This window comes from Ornithodoros turicata, chromosome 9 (genome assembly GCF_037126465.1).
Source record: "Ornithodoros turicata isolate Travis chromosome 9, ASM3712646v1, whole genome shotgun sequence".
Classification (NCBI taxonomy): Eukaryota; Metazoa; Arthropoda; class Arachnida; order Ixodida; family Argasidae; genus Ornithodoros; species Ornithodoros turicata.
Genome location: NC_088209.1, coordinates 8,134,272 through 8,154,043, shown reverse-complemented (window position 1 = coordinate 8,154,043; position 19,772 = coordinate 8,134,272). Strand labels below are relative to the sequence as shown.

The window sequence follows — 19,772 nt, the reverse complement described above, 5'->3', positions numbered from 1 at the left end:
AACCCGATTTTTACCAGGCAAATTGCCCTCTCTGGGATGTCTGTAGAAATGCACTAACTTACTTGTTTGGCAGAAAAATGCAGTTACATCACCGTTTGTACTAAACCGCTACAGGTAGTTTGAATAACTGAGCCAGATTTCTCCCCGATTTTAGCGTAATGGAAGTTTTTTCACCCAAATTCGCGTGAATTTAGTGCGCATGTTTATTTACCCGATTTCAACCCCCCGAATTTAGAAAAAAATATTTCCCGAAAACTTCAGGCTCTAATTATCATTTTGGCTTCACGATGCAGGCCAGTTTAAAAAGAATCAGTGTGAATAATGTTTTGTAGAGGTCAATATTTTAAATGTGGTGGAATATCGCCGCTAGTGACAGACGCAGATGTTATGCTACGCTATACTAGCTTTTACGGCAACAACTGTTAGTGCCTCGTGCATTTAGTGTAAACATTCACCAACAACAGCAGATGCTGAAACTCGCGTTACACAACTGTAACGGTCCTGTGATTTTCTTGTTGTTCTGGATATGTTGTTGATGAGAGACTCTAAGGAAAGACAGTACCAGTGCTTCCTCAAAGTACCTCGTATAAAGTTGTTTCTTTAAAGTTACCTTTGTCAGACATTTTGTTTGAAGATCCAGAAATGTCGAAGCCAGGGTTGGGCGATTTAAATCATTCGATTTTAATCACTGTTTTTTATTGCAATTTTAATTACTGGTGCTAACTGTGATTTGAATCATTTTATTGTTTTTTTACCAGCTCATTTTCCCCAGAATAAAGAAGCTGCCTGTAGCATCACTGAATAGAGCTCCGCAATGTAGCGTAACATCTTGGCTTCTATTCCTCAACGTCATTCAAACAACACTCACGCTGATAGCTCATCGTTACATCCGCCACGCTCCGCTGTTCAACTCATTATTTTCCAACCGCCTTTCCAAAAACCTTCTCTGTTACCTTACAACCTTACAAATAGAGTGCTAATATTTTTCTCTGTGCACTGCATTTGTTAACACACAAGCTAGACACAATTCTTGAGTTGTGTAAAGAGCAGGCAGGATTTTCCCTCATATTCGCAAAACTTCGTCTAGAGCATTTTATTTTGGTACTTTGAGTTGACAGTATACAAGATCAAGGAAACCTACGTGTTATGGGGCGTAAATTTAATGCTGCGTACCCAGGAATGATTACGACGTCATCGTACTCGACGATTATGAAGAAAATGGTCAGCTGGGGGGGAGACTTAAAGGGAGGCTTCGGAAGGATCCGAAAAAAAATTAGGTGAGCATCATACCGAACACAGACCGCTCCCTTCATACCAAATACAATATTCGCATTTATTTTGTGCGAGTAATCGATTCGTAAACGATGACAATACCAAAGTGAAACCAACATGCAAAGCGCACAGCAGTTCGCCCGGAGGAAGATACTGTGACGTCGCCTGGCACTGTCGTCTGCTACGAAGCTTGCATTCTTCCATGCAGGAGGAGGTCGGCAGTGTTGCATTCAGCGCCCTCTTGCTTCACAGAGGCGAAGCGCTCACTTCGTAATAATTTGTTCGAATAAAACCTGCGCACTTTGGGAACGCGATATTTCGTACGTATGTTCCTGACACCCCAAGGGTTATTGCTGTGTCACAATCGTTGTGGTGATTTTGTTGCGCAGTCCCACTTTAAGGGAGGTGGGTAAAATCAAACTGATTGTATTTAAATCAAATAAATCCAACTTATTAGATTTTTTTTTTCAACCCTGGTTGAAGCACAACACTGAAGCACATGACAAACAGAACTGTATTCTTTCCATGCCTACAGTAGAAGCTTGAGAGAAGAGGGACTCACGCTTTGAAGCAGGGATCCCCAGAGAGGAGAGTCATTCCCAGGGAGACCTTAAGAACAGAATTGTCCTGCCGATGGCGCGTGTCGTAGCCTTCGAGGAGGTACCTTCGGGATGTGACCCCCTGACCAGCATACTCCACCAGGTTGAGGTCTGCAAAGCCCAGCTTCTGGAAGGACCTGCCTCCCTTCACCTCTTTCCTGATGGAGACTCTGCAGATGCACGGGTCAAGCACCCCCGTACTTGCGTTGGCACTCATTTTGCAGCAGAAGGCAAACTGAGAGTTCCATTTCACACAGTGGTCCGCCACCTCTTCCCTGCGTAAGCAAAGAACCAGAAATAAGTTTTACGTCAGCAAATAGGTATAAAACACAAAGGGAAGCCTACTACATATCGTGGTGGCAACAGCATACCTGTCAACTTGGGAACATCCAAATTAGGGAGATCTCAAAAGCGGGGGAGGTGGGGGTAGGAGAAAGCTGATGTTGGGTGGCTTTTATTTGCATATGTAACAGGAGCACACTTCACCCCAGCAGGCTCGTCGGACACAAGTCTTGCAGCAACAGACTTTGCCCTCTCCAAGAAACTATCTGGGTGTCAAGCTGTGGCAAGGCTGTGACACTTTCTCAAAAGAACGTGAGGACACAAAACTATGTCTCTGTTCTCTTTTCGAGGTCGAGGTCCTCTTTGCGAGGTACGCAAGGTCGAAACAGCTAGTGCAAAGGCACCTTTGTCGCCCGAAAACACGGAGGAAATGCCTGGAAACTAGAAGTGCTAGAACTAGAACCACGACCAGAACCCCTGAACTCCGAAACACAGAGGCTCCGGGAAGCGGCAGCGATGCCGATGGCAATTGGGCTGGTATTGGATTGACGTTTTTGTCTGTGTGCCCAGAGAAAAAGCAGGCGTTTGAGATATAGAGAGGGAAACCGCATTTTCCGGGAGATTTCCTTCTCGGCCGTACAATCGTACAAACCAGTCAGAATCCGGGAGTCTCCCGGATGAATCGGGAGAGTTGGCAGGTATATGCGACAATGGAAGCACGCCCTGTTGCTTGCGCATTAATAACCGTGTCATTCATCCTAATATTCACCCGAGCAACTCCATCATCAAACAATTGGTGGAGGTGCTGGGGACATGCCTGCTAGCCAACCACGAAGGCGGGCGATGATCATATAACCCCCCCCCAGTCCTGATGAGCACAGCCCACAGCTTCAGTGTCTACGTTAGAGTGTTGGGCTTAGCCGAAGAAACAGTTTCCAAAATGAAAACAAAAACAAAGGAAGAAAAGAAATGATCTGCATAAACACCAGGAGGCAGCGTGAAACTGCATGGTGCAGAGCTGTATATTAAAAGGGAGTCTGGCCATTAATGGGTCATGCCTATACCTGAAGCTCCACCCACTTTTTCAGCTTTCTGACCAATAGAGGCTTGAAATATAGGGCGCTATCCATCAACCTATCCTCACTATTTGTCCCCCTATCAAACATGGGCAGCGCCATTTTGGGTGGCAAGTGGATTGGATGGGATTGAAATGGATACCTCTCGCAATCTGCAAAACTAGTGGATTGTTGGTGCAAATTTGATAAGCGCCACCTAGGGAGCGTAAGGCACGTCGGGAATTGTCGTCTGCTTCCGTCGTTGTACCGCTGCCGGCAGAACCACCCGCTGGGACACATTCTGTTGTCGGTATGATATTTAAACAAATCTACATGAATAGTTGGAATATAAGAGGCAAGAATGTTTATATCCATGAAATCCAGCTGTTAAAAATAAGATTGTACAGCACAGCGCCGTTTTTGTTATGATTTCGTTGTGATCGCTGCGATCGCCGTGTTCACTAGGCCTAACACCGGCGACAAAACGTATTATTTTCAGTTAGATATTCATGGATGAGCATAAGTTGAAACTGATTTCTGAGAAATTTATATTAGGGTGTACATTTGCAGCGTAAAATCAAGTTAGTCTGTGAAAATTTTTTGTCACGAAATCCCCGCTTCACTGTGTTTGTTTTCGTCGCCATTTTGGGTGGCAGTATGGTGTCATGGCTACCCCCTTGGTAAAAAGCAAACCAATCAGAGGAGCGAAACTGTGATTGACAGGTCAAGCCTCTTTTTCTGACTCCTCCCAATGGCCAGACTCCCTTTTAATATACGGCTCTGGCATGGTGCACTGTGGGAGTTACGTTCCCTGTAGCTTTACAGTCTGCTCCCGTCTTCAGCGGACGTCACAAGTTATTCCCTGTGCTGACATAGCAAAAGCATGAGGTTTCTTTCTGAGCTAATTTTCACAGAAGAGAATTACAGTTGTACACAAACTGATCGCAACTGCATTCTACCCGCTGGATTTCTACCCATCTGCATTCAACTTTGATTTGTGAACGTCAACAAGAAGAAAAGACGAGCGAACGAGTTAAGCTAGCGTACACCACGGTGATTCACGTTTCCCTGCACGACAACGCCCTTGTCGGCAAACGACGTACTATCGACTTTACTTCCACACATAATGCTGCCTCAAGTCGGAGTACCCAACATACAAAAGAAAAAACACAATGCTGTGTCATGGTGATGGTTGCCGACAATTATGCTGTATGACGTACTGCACCAATGTTTGGTTTAGAGAAGAAATAAGGTAAAATATAACTAATTATCCGTTATAACGGCCCGTCAAAAATCGATTCACATGTACAGTCAAACTCCTTTACAACGAAACTCAGGGGACAGCAAAAAAAATTTGCAGTAAAGGTATTTTTGTTAGAAAGGATGTCCGTTATTGGACCTATAGGGCTCCAGCGGGACCGCAAAAAAATTTGCTGTAGTGGTATTTTCGTTAAAAAGGTGTTCGCTATAAAGGAGTCTGACTGACTGGAAATGAGGTTTTTGAAAGAGTAGTCCACAAACAATGGATGTAGTTTTGCACAGATCATCATACGAAAAAGAGTGCATTTCCCACGGTTCCCGCAGGGTCTCTAAGATGCGCAACAGATGGCACAACAAGTGTTGCGTGCTGTCTATTATCATGACTACCGCCGCATGGTGACAATATCCATACTGTGGAGTGACCAACTGTTTTCCTCACAGAAATAGTGCATCCTCTCCATGGCGTCACATTCTTAGCTTAAAAAGAGTGCATTAGGTATGCACATAAATAACGCTACATATTTCACAATGTGGAGCGCTGCTACAATACGAGGAGTCGTATCTCACATGACAGGGGCAGGGGCATTAGGCGTGAACCTAAGCAGCGTAACGTACTTATTTTATGGGTAGCGTTTCGGGTTTTCGGATTTGTACATTAAAAAAATATCCGAAAAATATACGCTGGTAAAATTTGAGGCAAATTCAAGAATTTACCCTAAAGGCTCCGCATTTCTTGGTCCCGGTAATCGAGAACTGAGCAAGAAAAGTAATGTCTTGATGACTGGTTGGATCATTTCCTTTGATGTCGAGATTACCTCGCATCGTGAATGGGCCGCAGTGTTGCAGGATGGGCCAATCCATTCAATTTCAATTCCACTCAGAGGAGCACTTGAGAGTCGAAATTCCATTCCTTTTAATTCCTCGGAATGAAGATGCGAGGCTCATTCTCATTCCACCCAATTAAAGAACATTCCCATTCCCATTGCAGGGCTAAAGTGATGCACTGATCAGTGCAAAAGAAAAAGAAAAGGAACATGTAACGGGATACTAGATATGCCACCAACAGCAAACGCTCAAAAAATCGTATACTACTTTATTTTGGTTAATTTTACGTTCCTCCGTTTCCAACATCAACATCTTAAAACAGGAACCAGTGCCGCGATGAGCGTTTACGAGCCAGAATGCCTGCACGTATAGCGTGCGAAGTGTGGACGTTTTTCTTGCGTTGTAATCCGAAAACATAAACGACCTTCGGTTGAATGGTTGCCAGACACTTACTTCGAGAGGCCTCCGCTCACAAACCCAGCGTGCTGGAGGCCATCAATTCAACACCATTCGCTGGTCATTCCATTCCGGCCCCAAACAGGTCTAATTCCATTCAAGTTCCACTCCCAACAGCTGGTGATTTAACTCCATTCCCATTCCGTTCCGGCGCGCTGAAAACGGGGCATCACTCCGAAATCATTCCAATTCCGGAATTTTAATTCCGCAACTCTGTTACCAACCCCTGCGACAAGTAATGGTGGCTCTGTTAAATGAAATCCACTGTGCAGCTGTCTTTCGCAAAACATCCGTGTAATGCAGTGAACTCGCTGGAGTCACTGAATAGGGCACGTATTTAGTGACACTATTCGACATGAGGGCATTTTTGAGCCATTTCAGCCATTTCCCAGGTCTGCTTCGAAAACGTCCAGCACCTAGGGTTTTTCCTTTTCTGTGAATCATCTTCTCCCCTTCAAGTAGACAAAGAAACACAGATTGCGCACAAATTGTGTTCATGAAAGGGCAGCTTGATGATGCTACACTGACAGCACAATCGAACGCAAGCGAAGGCTATCGTCCACCGGGAGATCGTGGCATAAATGTCGTCGTCTGCAAATTCTGACAGTTAGCTCTTTGGGGAGGCAGCCTCTCATTCATTCTTTTGGTGAATATGTTGTTTCAAAGCTGCAGCTTTTCCCCCCCGAGTTTTGGATGTTAACAGTGATAAATAAACGATGAAAAATTCTGAATCCCAAGTACAGTCGACCCGCGTTTATCCGGACGGCCTCGTTTCCTGTGAAAATGTCCGGATAGCGGGGGATCCGGATAAGTGAAACACGAAAATCCAGAGTGATCCTAAAAGGGCATCTTTATTGACCATTACAGAGAAAACTATCCATCGTCGTCTGTTTCATTCTAATACACGCATCCAGTTCCTGCAAACCTTTGCTAATGGCATTAACTCGCGAAATATTGTTTTGCTGCTCGGAAAATACTAGAGTTGTTCTCAGTGCCACCCGCACATTTTCTACCGTAACAGCTGGTGCATCCCCGCTTTCATCATCAGATTCTTCTTGGACACTATCGGAAGCGACAACACTAACGATGTCGTCATCTATGATTGCAGCGGAGGGGTCCTCGTTGCGAACCTTCCCAGTCTGAAATGACCAGACTGCTCAATGGATTACTTTTGTGTAACGTGCAAACTCGGAAAGGGAGAAAATTCTTCCTAGCAACACCTTCTTCGTGTCAGTAAAAAAGGAGGCCACGACCAGGGTCCTCGACCTCGCTTGACTAGGTGTGGGCCAAATGTCCTTCCTGGACAATGACCAGATAACTGAAGCCGATTGTTGGGTATTAGTCCCTTCTGTTCCCTGGAATTCTCGTCCGAGTCCGGAAGGTGAAGTCCGGATAAACGAGGGCGAAATACACGGGGAGAAATCCGTCCCCATGCTTTTTTGTCCGGATAGCGCAGGATCCGGATAAATGAAGTCCGGATAGACGCGGGTCGACTGTATATACGTGATAAACTCCGGAAAAGATCCTCCAAATAAGCCAAAAAAATAAACTCTGAAAACCCAGGTCCCTATTTATGGGACAGAACATACTTGTAGAACATTTACTTGTAGAAACAAAACTCTTATTTGTAGCGTTACGCCCAGCTCTCCTTACTTTCTTTTTATTTTGTTTTCCACGTTAGCGTCAACTGCGGCTATGAGCGGTGTACAGATGTTGACAGATGGAGAGAGGACAGCAGGAAGGAGTGTGGGGGTCAGTATGCGTCCTGGGCCGACTTCAGGGGGAACTGTGCCGACATTCATCTGGAAAGTCTTTGGAAAACCCAGGGAAAACCTCAGACAGCACAGCCGGTGGGAGGATTTGAACCCATTACCTCACCCCAGTCTTCAGCACGGCCTTGGCTACCACCAACGAGCGTGACGCCTTAACCCGCTCAGCCATGCCGCTGGTCTTTCGCTATTTAGTGTCCACGCATGCGGCGTCAGAGGTGGCAAGTTAACAATTTTCCACAGACTAAATTGGGGAAATTTCCTCCCATGTTGCACTAGCCAGCCCCGACAGAGTGAAGGTCGTCACCATCAAGCATTCGAAGCCACAATACTGTTTAAGCCTTATTATAAAGGATCAAGCAGTTGTGCGGCAGCTGTCCCGCCCTTTTCTAAGTCAACGTGTTCCACATCGGCTGCTTGATACGTTTTAATACGTCGCATCACCAACAACCCTGCCTCGCGACACTTGTGTTTAAGCCTGGTAAGGTTCTGCAAACAACCGTTATAACAAAAAGTGGACCTATCCCGAAGAAACCAGACAAGTATCCCTGCATTCGTCGCTTCGGATCTTTAAATCCAAATGTATTTTAATGACTAGTCCCACATACACAACAAGTAGTACCCTGAATACCTTGCAGGACGAATGCAACACTGAGAAGAAAAGAAAGTTTTGTGTTTCACATGGTATTGTTCCACATGTCAACTCATAATTTGTCAATTTGTAGTTGCACTTTCCAATGCCCCGCACCTCCACCAATTGAAAGGTGTAGCAAACTGGGCCAAGTGTTAGTACATACAATAGTACGAGCACACCCCACGCACCAGTCATTGTTGTCGTTCCCGCGCGTCACAATGTTGCTGGTACAGAGGTACAATTGGATGCTCACAGCCTACTTTCGGGTATTGTATTTGGTGTATGTTTAGGCACTGAGCACAAACGTAATGCTACAACACTTCAGTACATACAATACCTGAAATGAAACAATACATTTTCAATAGTTGTGAGGCATCAAACTAACTGTGAAGAACATGCTGTACATCTTTCAAACTTCATGCAAACCTTCTTTCTAGATTCTCTGCGTAACATTTTCTTATAGGATGCCCCGATATACTGTGCAGAATGAAGCGTTAGGTGCTGGAGGCAGTACTACAGATCCCTCTCAGTGAAGAGGTTCCTCTAACAAAACAGGACAGTTGAAGGAAGTGGCAGACAGCACAACCTGAGAGCATCAGCTGTTGCATCCTCAGAAAAAGGAAAGTGCCTATTCATGAAACATAAAAGTGCTTTTGTCTGCAGGCATCAGCTTCGGTAACACAACAGCTTAATTAGGTATGTTGCTTCGCTTAGGACCCATGTATATCACGTGCTAAAATTTTTTCCAGATGCATATATCATAGCAAAGTAGTAGTAGCCCTCTCAATCAATTGAATTTTTTTCCCTTCTGAATCATATTATTATTCTGTCTTCAAATAGTTGATCCCACTCAAACGCAAGTGAAGCTTTTCTAGCCATTCTCCTATCTGGTAGTTCTGACAAGGACAGGGTAAAATAACCTTAATTGCTCACTTTCTGGAAGCAAAATATATGAGAGGTTTCACAAAAAGGGAAAATGTTCATCCTCTGCAGACACAAATTATGTGCTGTTGTAACTCTAAAGCAGGCACCATGTACAGAAGTTTGCTGTTAAGTGAAAGCACACTTTGTTGTTGTGAATTTATGCACGGAAAGAACGAACTGCAAAAAAAAAAGAAAAAAAGAAAAATAATAAAGTCATTATGGAGTATACGAAGGTGAGTAATTCAAAGGAGGAGCAGTCTAGGTGAGCCTGTAGTTATTTAAAACAAGCTTTCATGACTGTTGCGTTTCATGCATGACCGCTCCAACCCGTGTAGTTTATCTATCGTAAAGAGCTTCGTTTGTGATCCCCTCCTGCAGGAGTCAAGGACGAGCTTTTGTGGAGCTCGGGCAAGTGTTTGAATTCACTATTCATTCATCATTATTCATCGGTCATTCACCATCGCAGTTCCCCGAACAGAAATATAAAGATAATTGTTTCCCGTCCCAGTGTCATGGCAGTGGCTCGTTTGATATGGCTTTCGTTTTACCCGAAGATTCCCAGGTGACATATAATAATAATAATAATAATAATTTATTTATTTCCACATAATATAACATGTGGCGGGAACTGTGAAAAAAAGTCACCTTTGTGACTTGACGAGCTCACAGCTCCCGTGAAAAGAAAACAATTGGCATTGTTTTACATACAAGAATTGCGTATACACTTCCGCGATGTATAGACAGGATAAAAAAAAAAACATTAGTTTAGAGCACGTGGCAAGATGTAGCTCACACTTTGCTCCCCGTAGCGTGTTCTGCAACGGGGTACAGCCCACATTTTTTGGTTCCTACAGTTACAGTAGGGTGTGCTGGGATTCAGATTAAATAAAGCTAAAATGGTACTTATACAGTTTTTACATGCTCCCTGGTAAAAACAAAGCAGCCTGTATCTGTACAAGTTATGTATTTGTATCAAGCCATGCTTTTTAAACACTCCTACTGTTGTGTGGGTGTAAGGAAGGCTGTCTAGGATTCGGATGAACTTTTTTTTGCAGAGCTAGTAACTTATCCAGGTCCGACCTAGTTGTACTTCCCCATACCAGAAAACAGTACCGTAAAATGCGAGTAAAAGAGCGCATAATAAAGTATTAGTACAACTGATTTGGGTAGGGACGAGCGATGTCTGTACAAGAAGCTAAAGATACGTGATGCCTTAGAGTGAACATGATTGATGTGCAGTGTCCAAGAAAGAGTAGAGGTGAAAGTGGCACCAATAACCTTAACACTGTCGACAACGCTGATAACGGTGCCATCAATCAAAAGTTGTTCCTCTGCATTGACTTGACTTCTTGATATCAAACAGAGATCATAGCGCCCGATTTCTCGTGCGTAAATAGCGACCAATTTTTCACTCCCGAACTTGAAAAATCATAAAACCCGACAACGAAGAACCGTAGATATGCTGCGTCGTTCCTCGACACGATGAGGGAGCGTATGCAGTATCACAGTTGCAATTATTTGTTTTCTTTGCAGACAGATGCGTCGAAATATACAGGGTGTCCCACTGAAAAAGGGCCAGGGGCTAAAGAAAAAACGGAGTGCTTTACACAAATGGAACACAAATGGAATTGGCAGTTGTGTGGTCTATCCAAAAATATTTTTTTCATCTCCCCTTGTCAATTAATTAGCGGTAATTAATTTTCCAACTTTTTAATTATCGGTTTTAGCTCTCAGATGTCAATGAGGAAGCTGTAGTACATGTCGAAAGAGACACAACTGAAGTGGTTCGAGGTCGCTATGGCTTGTGGTTTCGTTTTTCCCCGGGTTTAAAAGTGCGGCAATCCAGCACCCGCGCGTGACGATTCCAGCGCCCTCCGGCGTACATTGACCTTGATATTAGCGCTTGGAGACCATCCTTGGGCCACGTCACACAAGAGGAAGATATTTCACCTGTTTCACGGCACACCTATCAGAGTGCACTGCAATCGTCGCGCGCGGCCGCCGAATTATGGGAGGCGCTCTGTGGTGCGCGCGGCTTCTGAAACCAATTTTTAAACCGGGGAAAAAACTAAACCACTAGCCATAGCAACCTCGAACCACTTCAGTTGCGTCTTTTTCTACATGTACTACAACTTCCTCATTGACATCCGAGAGCTAAAACCGATAACTAAAAAGTTGGAAAATTAATTACCGCTAATTAATTGCCGAGGGACGATGAAAAATATATTTTGGGATAGACCACACAACTGCCAAGCACGTACAGTTGGTTCCATTTGTGCAGGTCACTCCGTTTTTTCATTAGACCCTGGCCCTTTTTCGGTGGGACACCCTGTATATAGTGAGCAAGCTATAGCTCCACGTGGTCTTTTTGTCTCGTGACGTTGGACGTCCCCAATAGCACCCGGCGAACAACATTCCTGTAATTACAGCTATATGCAGCGTACTATATGCAGACATCTCCTTCGCTGCCCTGGAATGCATAAGAGCTCTCACTGCCCATGTCAGACTCAATTGGCTTTAATTAAAGAACCCCACTGACACAGTTGCTGTTATGTCGGCCCAGTACGGGCCACGGATGTGCATAGCGCACGTGACTCTCCCTAATATGCCTGTTAACAACTGCATTTATAGACAATAAATATATGTTTGCAGTAACTATCCTTGATCAATCCTTGAGTGCACGTCAACCTATCTTATCAGCCCGTAATGTCATAACTTTCAGCAAGGAAAAAAAGAAAGAAAAATAGCACCACTGTGAATACCATTCTCCGTCACTTAGAATTAAAAGCGACCAGGGTGCGGGGAAAAGAATTTGCACGCCCTGAAGAAATAAAATAAGCAGAAATTTTATTTTATAATATAAAAGAGCGGTGTCCAAGGCATGTCTCCACAAAATATAAACAAAATTGAAGATGGCCTTTTTGAGAAAAACGGTCCTGAAAACAGCGATTTTCTGGCACCCCTTCGCGATTACGGCGTCACTGTGGACGGATGCCTGAAGGTATGATGACGCGCTATATACTAAACGAAAGAGTAAAAAAAGCTTTTTCATCTCATATAAGTTTCGTCATATTCGGGAATTACGGGATTACATAAGAAATTGGCAAAGTTGCACTACGAACGTCCTCGGAGGCGTTTTCGCGATTTTTTTTCGAAATTTTTTCGGGCTTTACCACCGAATTTAATTGTCTTAAGCAAATCTGCACCACCCATTCTGCCAGTGAAAAAAATTGCTTTCAGAAGAAAGCAGCCGTTCGCAGGATCCAGCGTGCCAAATGTGGAAAAGCTGGAGCTGCCCAAATCGCGCTCATTTACTTGGAGCCTTGCCGACCGAGAACGAAATATCGCAGAGACCTGCGACTAGGCTTGTTTTGCTTCTCTTTGGATTAGGAATAACATATATTTTTTCCTGAAGAAAATAAAAATGTCACCGGCGCCCCTTGGTCGATTATAAATGAAACTACTCAACTGCATTTATAAAGCAGAGGTTAGGAAGGAGAGTCAGTACATCATCATCTCAGGCACTACGAGACTACATGGGTCCAACTAGGTGCCAGTAAGTGCCTAAAAGTTTCCCAAACGAGACATTCTCCACTTTGCTTGCCTTAATAATTGCCTTTTTTTTTTACCTTGCCAGAACCCTTTTCTCCACCTCTTTGTGTTTGTAATGAACATTTAATTAATGTATATATTAATTAAATATAATAATAATGATAATGTATAATGAATATATTAATATATATAATTAATACATACTAGACACAAAAACCAAGAATGAGGGTGCTGACTACGTTCCATTTTTCATGTGGCACCAGCTTATTTAGTAATTAATTAATTAATGAATAATAAATTTATAATAAATTAAATTTAAAAATAAATTCAATAATAATAAACTTAATGATAAAAAGCTTATTTAATATTAATTTCTGAGAAATGTAAAATTGTACCAATGGATTTTAATTTTACAGCATTTGATGTTTCTGAAATTTGGCGTGAGAGATTGCTGGTTATTTTGCTCCCACGAATCGCTGGTTTCCTGTGGTACTATTTTAAACGTGAAGGCACTCTGTGAGAACTAATGAAAAAACAAAACTGGTATTGCCTCTGCATACTGTGCACAACACACCAGTATTTTTTAAAAGCATCGCCAACTGCTAAAGCTCGATCTGTAATAAATTGCCAGGTACATGTTAAGGGCGACATCTCACACTGGTGCTTTTGTTGCAACAAAGTTAACTAGAGCTTGGGGAAGGGGGGGGCTCTAATCTGTACAGTAAACATCCACAGTTCAAAGAATGCATGCCTAAATCTAAGTTGGCAAGATAAAATGCCCTACAGGTGATTTGTACAGACAGAGTGAGCTGTTTCCTATACATGTATTAGGCTTAATGGACCTTTCTCACATCTACTTATGTGCGTGCACGGCGGCTCCCGATGACATTGGTCGCACTTGACAAGGTTATCTGCTTATTCAATACATGGAGCTGGATGGGGTCAACCGGAGCAGATGCGAATGGGGACCAGTAGGGACACCACGCCGACTCGTCGGCCCCACCACTTCGAAACGAAACAGAAAAAATGCAAGCACTCATATTTTTCCTACATGCGCCAACAATGGCATTCTCTCTCTGATACTGTTGTTTGCTTCGACTGTTTTTCTTGATAACACTGTGCTGTTGCTAGAATAGTTGTTATGTTCACCTTTATCTAAACATCCTTCATTGTTCCTTCATAACATTGTTCAATTGTGCGCGTAACATTTTGCATCTGTTCCTTCCATTCCGCCACTGTAACGACCCAACAGTGTCAACAGCACCTCTAAGTAAGTAAATAACAAAGAGCAGTTCTGATGCTGCCCATGTGGGTTTGCTTTGGCACCGGGACACGACGTGTATGTGAAAAAGGTCAGTTGCGTGCGATTTATTAAAGGGTCACTAAGATGCAAAACAACTCGGTCTCTAATGAAAGTCAGTGTTTCAATTACCGCAACTGAAATAAAATCAGTTCACAGAACGCAATGAAAACAGAGTCGTCTTTGTTGGCAACGATCCCCAGGAGGCAGAGATTGGCGGCATCCAATGACACAGTAGGAGAAGCGCGCGCATACCTGTCGTGGGTGTGTGGATTTGGAGCGGGTCCGATCGTAGTGTTCTGCATATGTGCAGCGTGATGCGTACCGCTTATTTTTTTATACCAATTCAATTAATTGTAGCCCACAGCAGTTCTCGCTAATGTTCCACTATCTTAACGTCCTTCAGAATGCGACGCCAGCCCGCTTTGCAACTCGCACTGTGTTTTTCACTGGACTGGGACTGCTCCATGGCATGTCATGGGCTAAAAACACTGATGCACAAGCTGAAGCATCTATCACTGCTTAGTGCCGAAGCAAGAAAGAGCCTGGTGTAATTGTGATTGTTGCTTCGTAATAGCACCAAATTTTTGAATAACAATGACAAGTACGGAATCAACATAGAGTGTAACATAATTTGAAGTCAAACCCATTTTTGCATTTTAGTGCCCCTTTAAGTCAAACAACACACGAAAAAGTGCTGACGCCAGGAATCGCCTCATTAGGCTGCCTCAGCTAGTTCTCTTTACTTTACGTGATTTAGAACCAGTTCTTTTTTTTTTCTTTTCAGTTGTACGAGTACAAAGAGAGCAAGATGGAGCAGCCAATGCAACAGGTAGATGTTCTGGCGCTCCACAAAACAATCACAAACAGACCGCCTTTGCAACATGTATACACAGCAGAGTCGTCCCAGGCTCATATCTGCCCGGGGCAGAACAAAGGTGAGGCCTCCTCTTTGCTGTAGAGAAACAAAGAAAAGGATTCTAGGAAACAAATTGCTCTACAGAGCTCAAAATTCCCTCGGCTCTCGCTTTTTTGTGCACCATATTCTCCCGAGCGCCTCTGTCGGACAGCATCCCCCCCCCCCTCCCCTCCCCTTCCAAACACATGCCGAAGCGGTCAAAAGCTGCAAAAAGACTCGAGAGATGCAGTGGGTGAAATAACGTAAACAGAAGGATAACTGGCATTCTCTGTGTATGGATTCGGTTGATCTGGTGGGGAAGCGCGTATAAAAATACACCGAACTTCTTGTAAACAAACAGTGCACAGTGAGCTCCGGTCGCTGGCCGACTTAGAGCAACAGTCTGGACCAAAACCAAAGCTTAAATTAACAAATACTGCTACGTACTCTCTTATAATCTCCTCAGTAACAGTGCAAAATGCTTAAATTAAATTTGCAGCTACTTATGCTGCAATGGAATTTCACAGCCGGCACTTTTGATGCCGAGACGACACTGTCCCTAACGTTCTGTCCCTGTTCCGAGAAGCAATCCTGCCACTGATTTTAAAAATCAGAGAACTGATATTCTGAGGCTGGAACAACATAGAAAGGACAAATACATACAAAGTTTCAGATTGCCTAAGGAATTAACGATGAAAGATGGAAGTCACGGAAAGGTTAGCCAGCTGTAGGACTCGAACCCACATCTTCTGGATTACCGGTCCAGACTGGTAATCCGGAAAATGTGGGTTCGAGTCCTACAGCTGGCTAACCTTTTCAGTGACTTGCATCTTTCACTGCTGATTATGATACATCACATCTCAAAACAGTTCTCAATCCTGTTTCTCTCAGCTGCGTATCCTCGGCAAATGTTCGGTAGCTCGTGCTTATGCCACTAAATCTCAGAAAAATACGAACTATATTATATTGCTTTCGTTTTGTATGGTAAACCATCTACTATCCTTCAAAAACAATGGAGGTATACAAAGTAGGCCTTGCAGATGTATACATGTAAATGTTATGGCACATTAAAATATAAAATATAAAAATTTCATACAGTGTAGAACCCGAGGGGGGAACCAAAGAGAAAAGAAAAAAAAAATGTTGTGAACCAAAAAGAAAAAAATGTTTGATATGTTACATTCACAGTTATTTTTGCTTTTTTTTTTATTTTTACACCAGGAGCAAAATTTGAGCACTTACGATGAATTCCAGAATTATATTCGGGTGGTAAGGCAGTTTAGATGGTCTAGATGAAAACCATTTCAAAATTTCAATGGCAATTTTTAATTTCAACCCTCTAGCCACGTTCTAGCCACCCTCTAGCTCGGGAACTGTGGGAAGTATCTGTGAACTCGTCCTCTAGGCTCTGAGTGAAGCGAGCAGCCTCAAAGGTGACACTCAGCAAATATCCAAACACACAGCAAGAGGATCTGAGCCAATTCTCATACGCCTTTGAGCCAGCCCCGTGACGACATATCCACTCTGAGCGCCTCAGAGAGAATAAACGTAAACGACCCTAGGTGTACCACCTAGGGATGTCAATGTACTGGAATTTCTCACATAATTTTTGTACATAACGTAAAATAACAATTAAACAACTAACGTAATAATCCCCTATAGCAACTGACCTTCCTTTTTGAAACACAGAATGCCAATAATGTGCACCATTCGTGGCGACAACTAGTGGTTGCCAACATCTAACCCCCCCCCCAAGACAAAAACAGTTTAAATTTTATGAAAACATTAACGAAAGTTTATCCGCACATCTTTTTCCTTCACGCACCAGCACATATGTGTTAGACATGCTAAACATCTGCATTTAGAACAGGAAGCATGCTAAGGCTAAGCTTGCAAGCAAGCATGCTAAGGCAGCTAAGGCATGCTAAACATCTAAACATGTATGCAGCCACAGCACACATAAAGCTGCTGATTGCAAGTTACAAATCTGTTAAAACTGCATATTCTCAAAGTGCAAAGAACAGAATGTCGCAGACATATTTTAGTTTTACGTGGGACAATAAATATATAATTCGAACAGAAGAAAAAGTGCAGCGTTCCCCCGGTATTTTGCCGCATGCCGTGAAACCCAAGGTGAACTTCATTTGGTGATAACTCAAAGTCGAAAGCATGACACTGGTTGGCATCAGGACGAAGACCACTTGCACAGCAAGCTGCGTGCAACGATGGCAAGGTCTTCGCCCCGCTTGAAGACGAGCGATCCCTCGGGACTCACAGACACAGAATGATGAAGGGGAGCGACCATGACGAAACTCATCCGGTAAGACACCGATCCTGGCCATCTTGATGTCTGAGCGGCAATATATGCCCCTCTCTGCACACTCTCTCTCCTCCACTCTTACTTAATAGGTCACACTGATCCGGTGATGATATGAACTGCCAGAGGGCTCACGGCAGCCCAATGAATTTTTCATCAAAAGCTCGCCCAGATTAATGGTGCGTTAAGGGGAAGTTGCTTCATCCTCTCCGCTGAGCGAGCAGAACAAGGTTCCAGTGAACGCATCACTGACATCCTACTTTCCTTTGTATGTTGTGGCTGCTCTCCAGCAGTTTTCAGATAGCGCATCGGAACTTAACGCGCAGTCGTATCGTGGATTTTCAGAAAGTAACAGTTGCGGTGACACGATTGAGAGTTTAATTTATCTATACTATTTACCGAGATGTAACATAGAAAGCAAATACTCGAAACGAGGAAGGATTTCAGGAAGTCCGTAAACCACGTTATAAAGCTAAAAGATAGGATCTTGATGAGGAAGCACCTTTATATGCAGCGTACGTGAGCACACGCTATTTTTTTTTCTCAACCACCTCTATCTCTATGAACTGATAATCTGTCTTGAAATGCGAGATAATAAAACCCGCTCATCACTCCATTGTTGAGAATGAACACAGCACACACATACAACAGCCATAAATGATTTTGCAATGAGCCAAATTATATTTATTTAAAGTATTGTCCTGTGCTGTTCGTTTTTGCATTCTGCCTGTTTTTATTTTAACCAAACTCAAGGATACGTTGCCAAGGTCAAGTACACACTACCCCACCTACTGCTCCTGTGTGCAAAGTACAATGAGTTTCCCAAACCACTCGCGCTGAAATAACAGTCGCGAAAACCTTCACTTCAAACTTGCATAGCAATACCCAGTTTACCACGAATTAAAATAACGAAGCGCCAAGATAAGATGAACCATAGTATTTACCGAGAGAGCATCTGTCATTACGATATTTCTCCTCTCGTTTTTTTTTTTTTTTAATGTGGCAAATTGGACCCCATTTGTTCGATATTTTCAACTCTACCCATCAGTATACTACATTTGGTCACATTCCGTTCAAGGATCTAATTCTCCATCTGGCTGGCTTCCAAACATTGCTACCATTTCTGCACACGTCTCCTTCGTTTTTTTTTTTCCCTCTCGGGGGGGTGTCAGCCTGTAACCGTGCTCTCTATTCCTCATCGTGTTCAATTATGACAGGTAGAGCCCTGCGCGGATGAGATTTTTGGCATCCACATCCGACCCGCATCCGCGCGCACGTGGTCCGCATCCGATCCGAATCCGCAGCATACACAACAGTTTACATCCGCATCCGATCCGCTGACAAAAACGCACCATCCGCATCCGATCCGCAAAATCCGCACGTTTCGAAGGACGCGTAAAGACCGCCGCAAGCATATGTTGGTATAATTTCGGATATGCTTCCACGCTGTCACGGAAGGACTCATGACGACAAGCGGCGGGAAACGTTTCAACAAACGCGATAGGGAGAGACTTCTGGAACGCGTGGAACGCTACCTTGTCGGTGCACGTGCGCTTCGAGACGTCAGAATACGTTCTCTCCTGTCTTGGCCGCGCATGGTCAATGGTGAACCCGAGCATCCCCCCGCTGTCGCCGCGCAATGCAAATAAATTGCTAGTGGACAAATTACAGCACGCGATATATCCGCATCCGATCCGCTACCGATCCGCTGCCTTCGTAACTGCATCCGATCCGCATCCGACCTCGCGCCACCCGTATCCGATCCGCACACCGCAGAAAGTTCTAAATTTTCATCCGAATCCGCAAGCATCTTGCGGATATCCGCGGATATCCGCTTCCATCCGCGGATGGTGCAGGGCTCTAATGACAGGTGTTACGACTCAAGTGCTCACCACTGCTCACGACTCAAGTGCTCACCTCATTAGTGGGCATACTACCGGTACGCGTACTCAAAATTTTAGCGACATACGCGCGAGGACCATAAAGAAATAAAAACCTCAAAAAGGTGGCCAATTTCCCACGGTAAGGATTTAGACGTACGCTTCTCCGGACACGTCAGCACCCGCCTGTACTTTCAACATGCCTACAGTCGAAGTGGTTTATTGCAGACAACAGCTGTAGACTGTCAGATGGCCATTCAGGCATATTGCAATAAACTGATTGCCATTTCACACTGCCTCGTTCGCACAAACATTTTTCTTTTCTGCTGCGCGCAACAGAAGATAACAATGCTTACATGCATCATTGCCTGCGAAAAATGGACTAACATGCTGTCACTGTGGGAGGTGGAAAATTCGGAACGCGTCCTTCTCCATTGTCCACATTGATCAATCTTCCAGGATGATGCTTGCAGTGTCCTTAGGTAGACTTTTAGACCCTCCATCTCTAAATTATGGCAAAATTGTTCGGTCCATGGTCAAACGTTCGTTCAAATGTCGAACATTCTGCATTTTTTACCCAGTCGTCGCGACACGAATTACACTTTCAGAAGTAACACGGGCATGCTTGAGATTTCTACACCGAGGACTAATTTAGCTTTTTTTCTCTTTCAAATTCTACAGCTGTATGGTCCAGAATAATTTGCCAGTGGACATTACGGGTGTCACTTCCTTCCATCAATTTCAAGATA

The 19,772-nt window shown here is 43.8% G+C and overlaps 1 protein-coding gene across 1 annotated transcript in view; it reads right to left on the bottom strand.

The window, feature by feature from the left end:
• Positions 1–19,772, bottom strand: part of LOC135368085 (early estrogen-induced gene 1 protein-like) — a 38,358-nt gene that overhangs the window by 13,826 nt on the left and 4,760 nt on the right. The window contains exon 3 of the mRNA XM_064601160.1: positions 1,835–2,146. Within this exon, the coding sequence (XP_064457230.1) occupies positions 1,835–2,146 (312 nt within the window). The remainder of the gene's footprint in view (positions 1–1,834; positions 2,147–19,772) is intronic.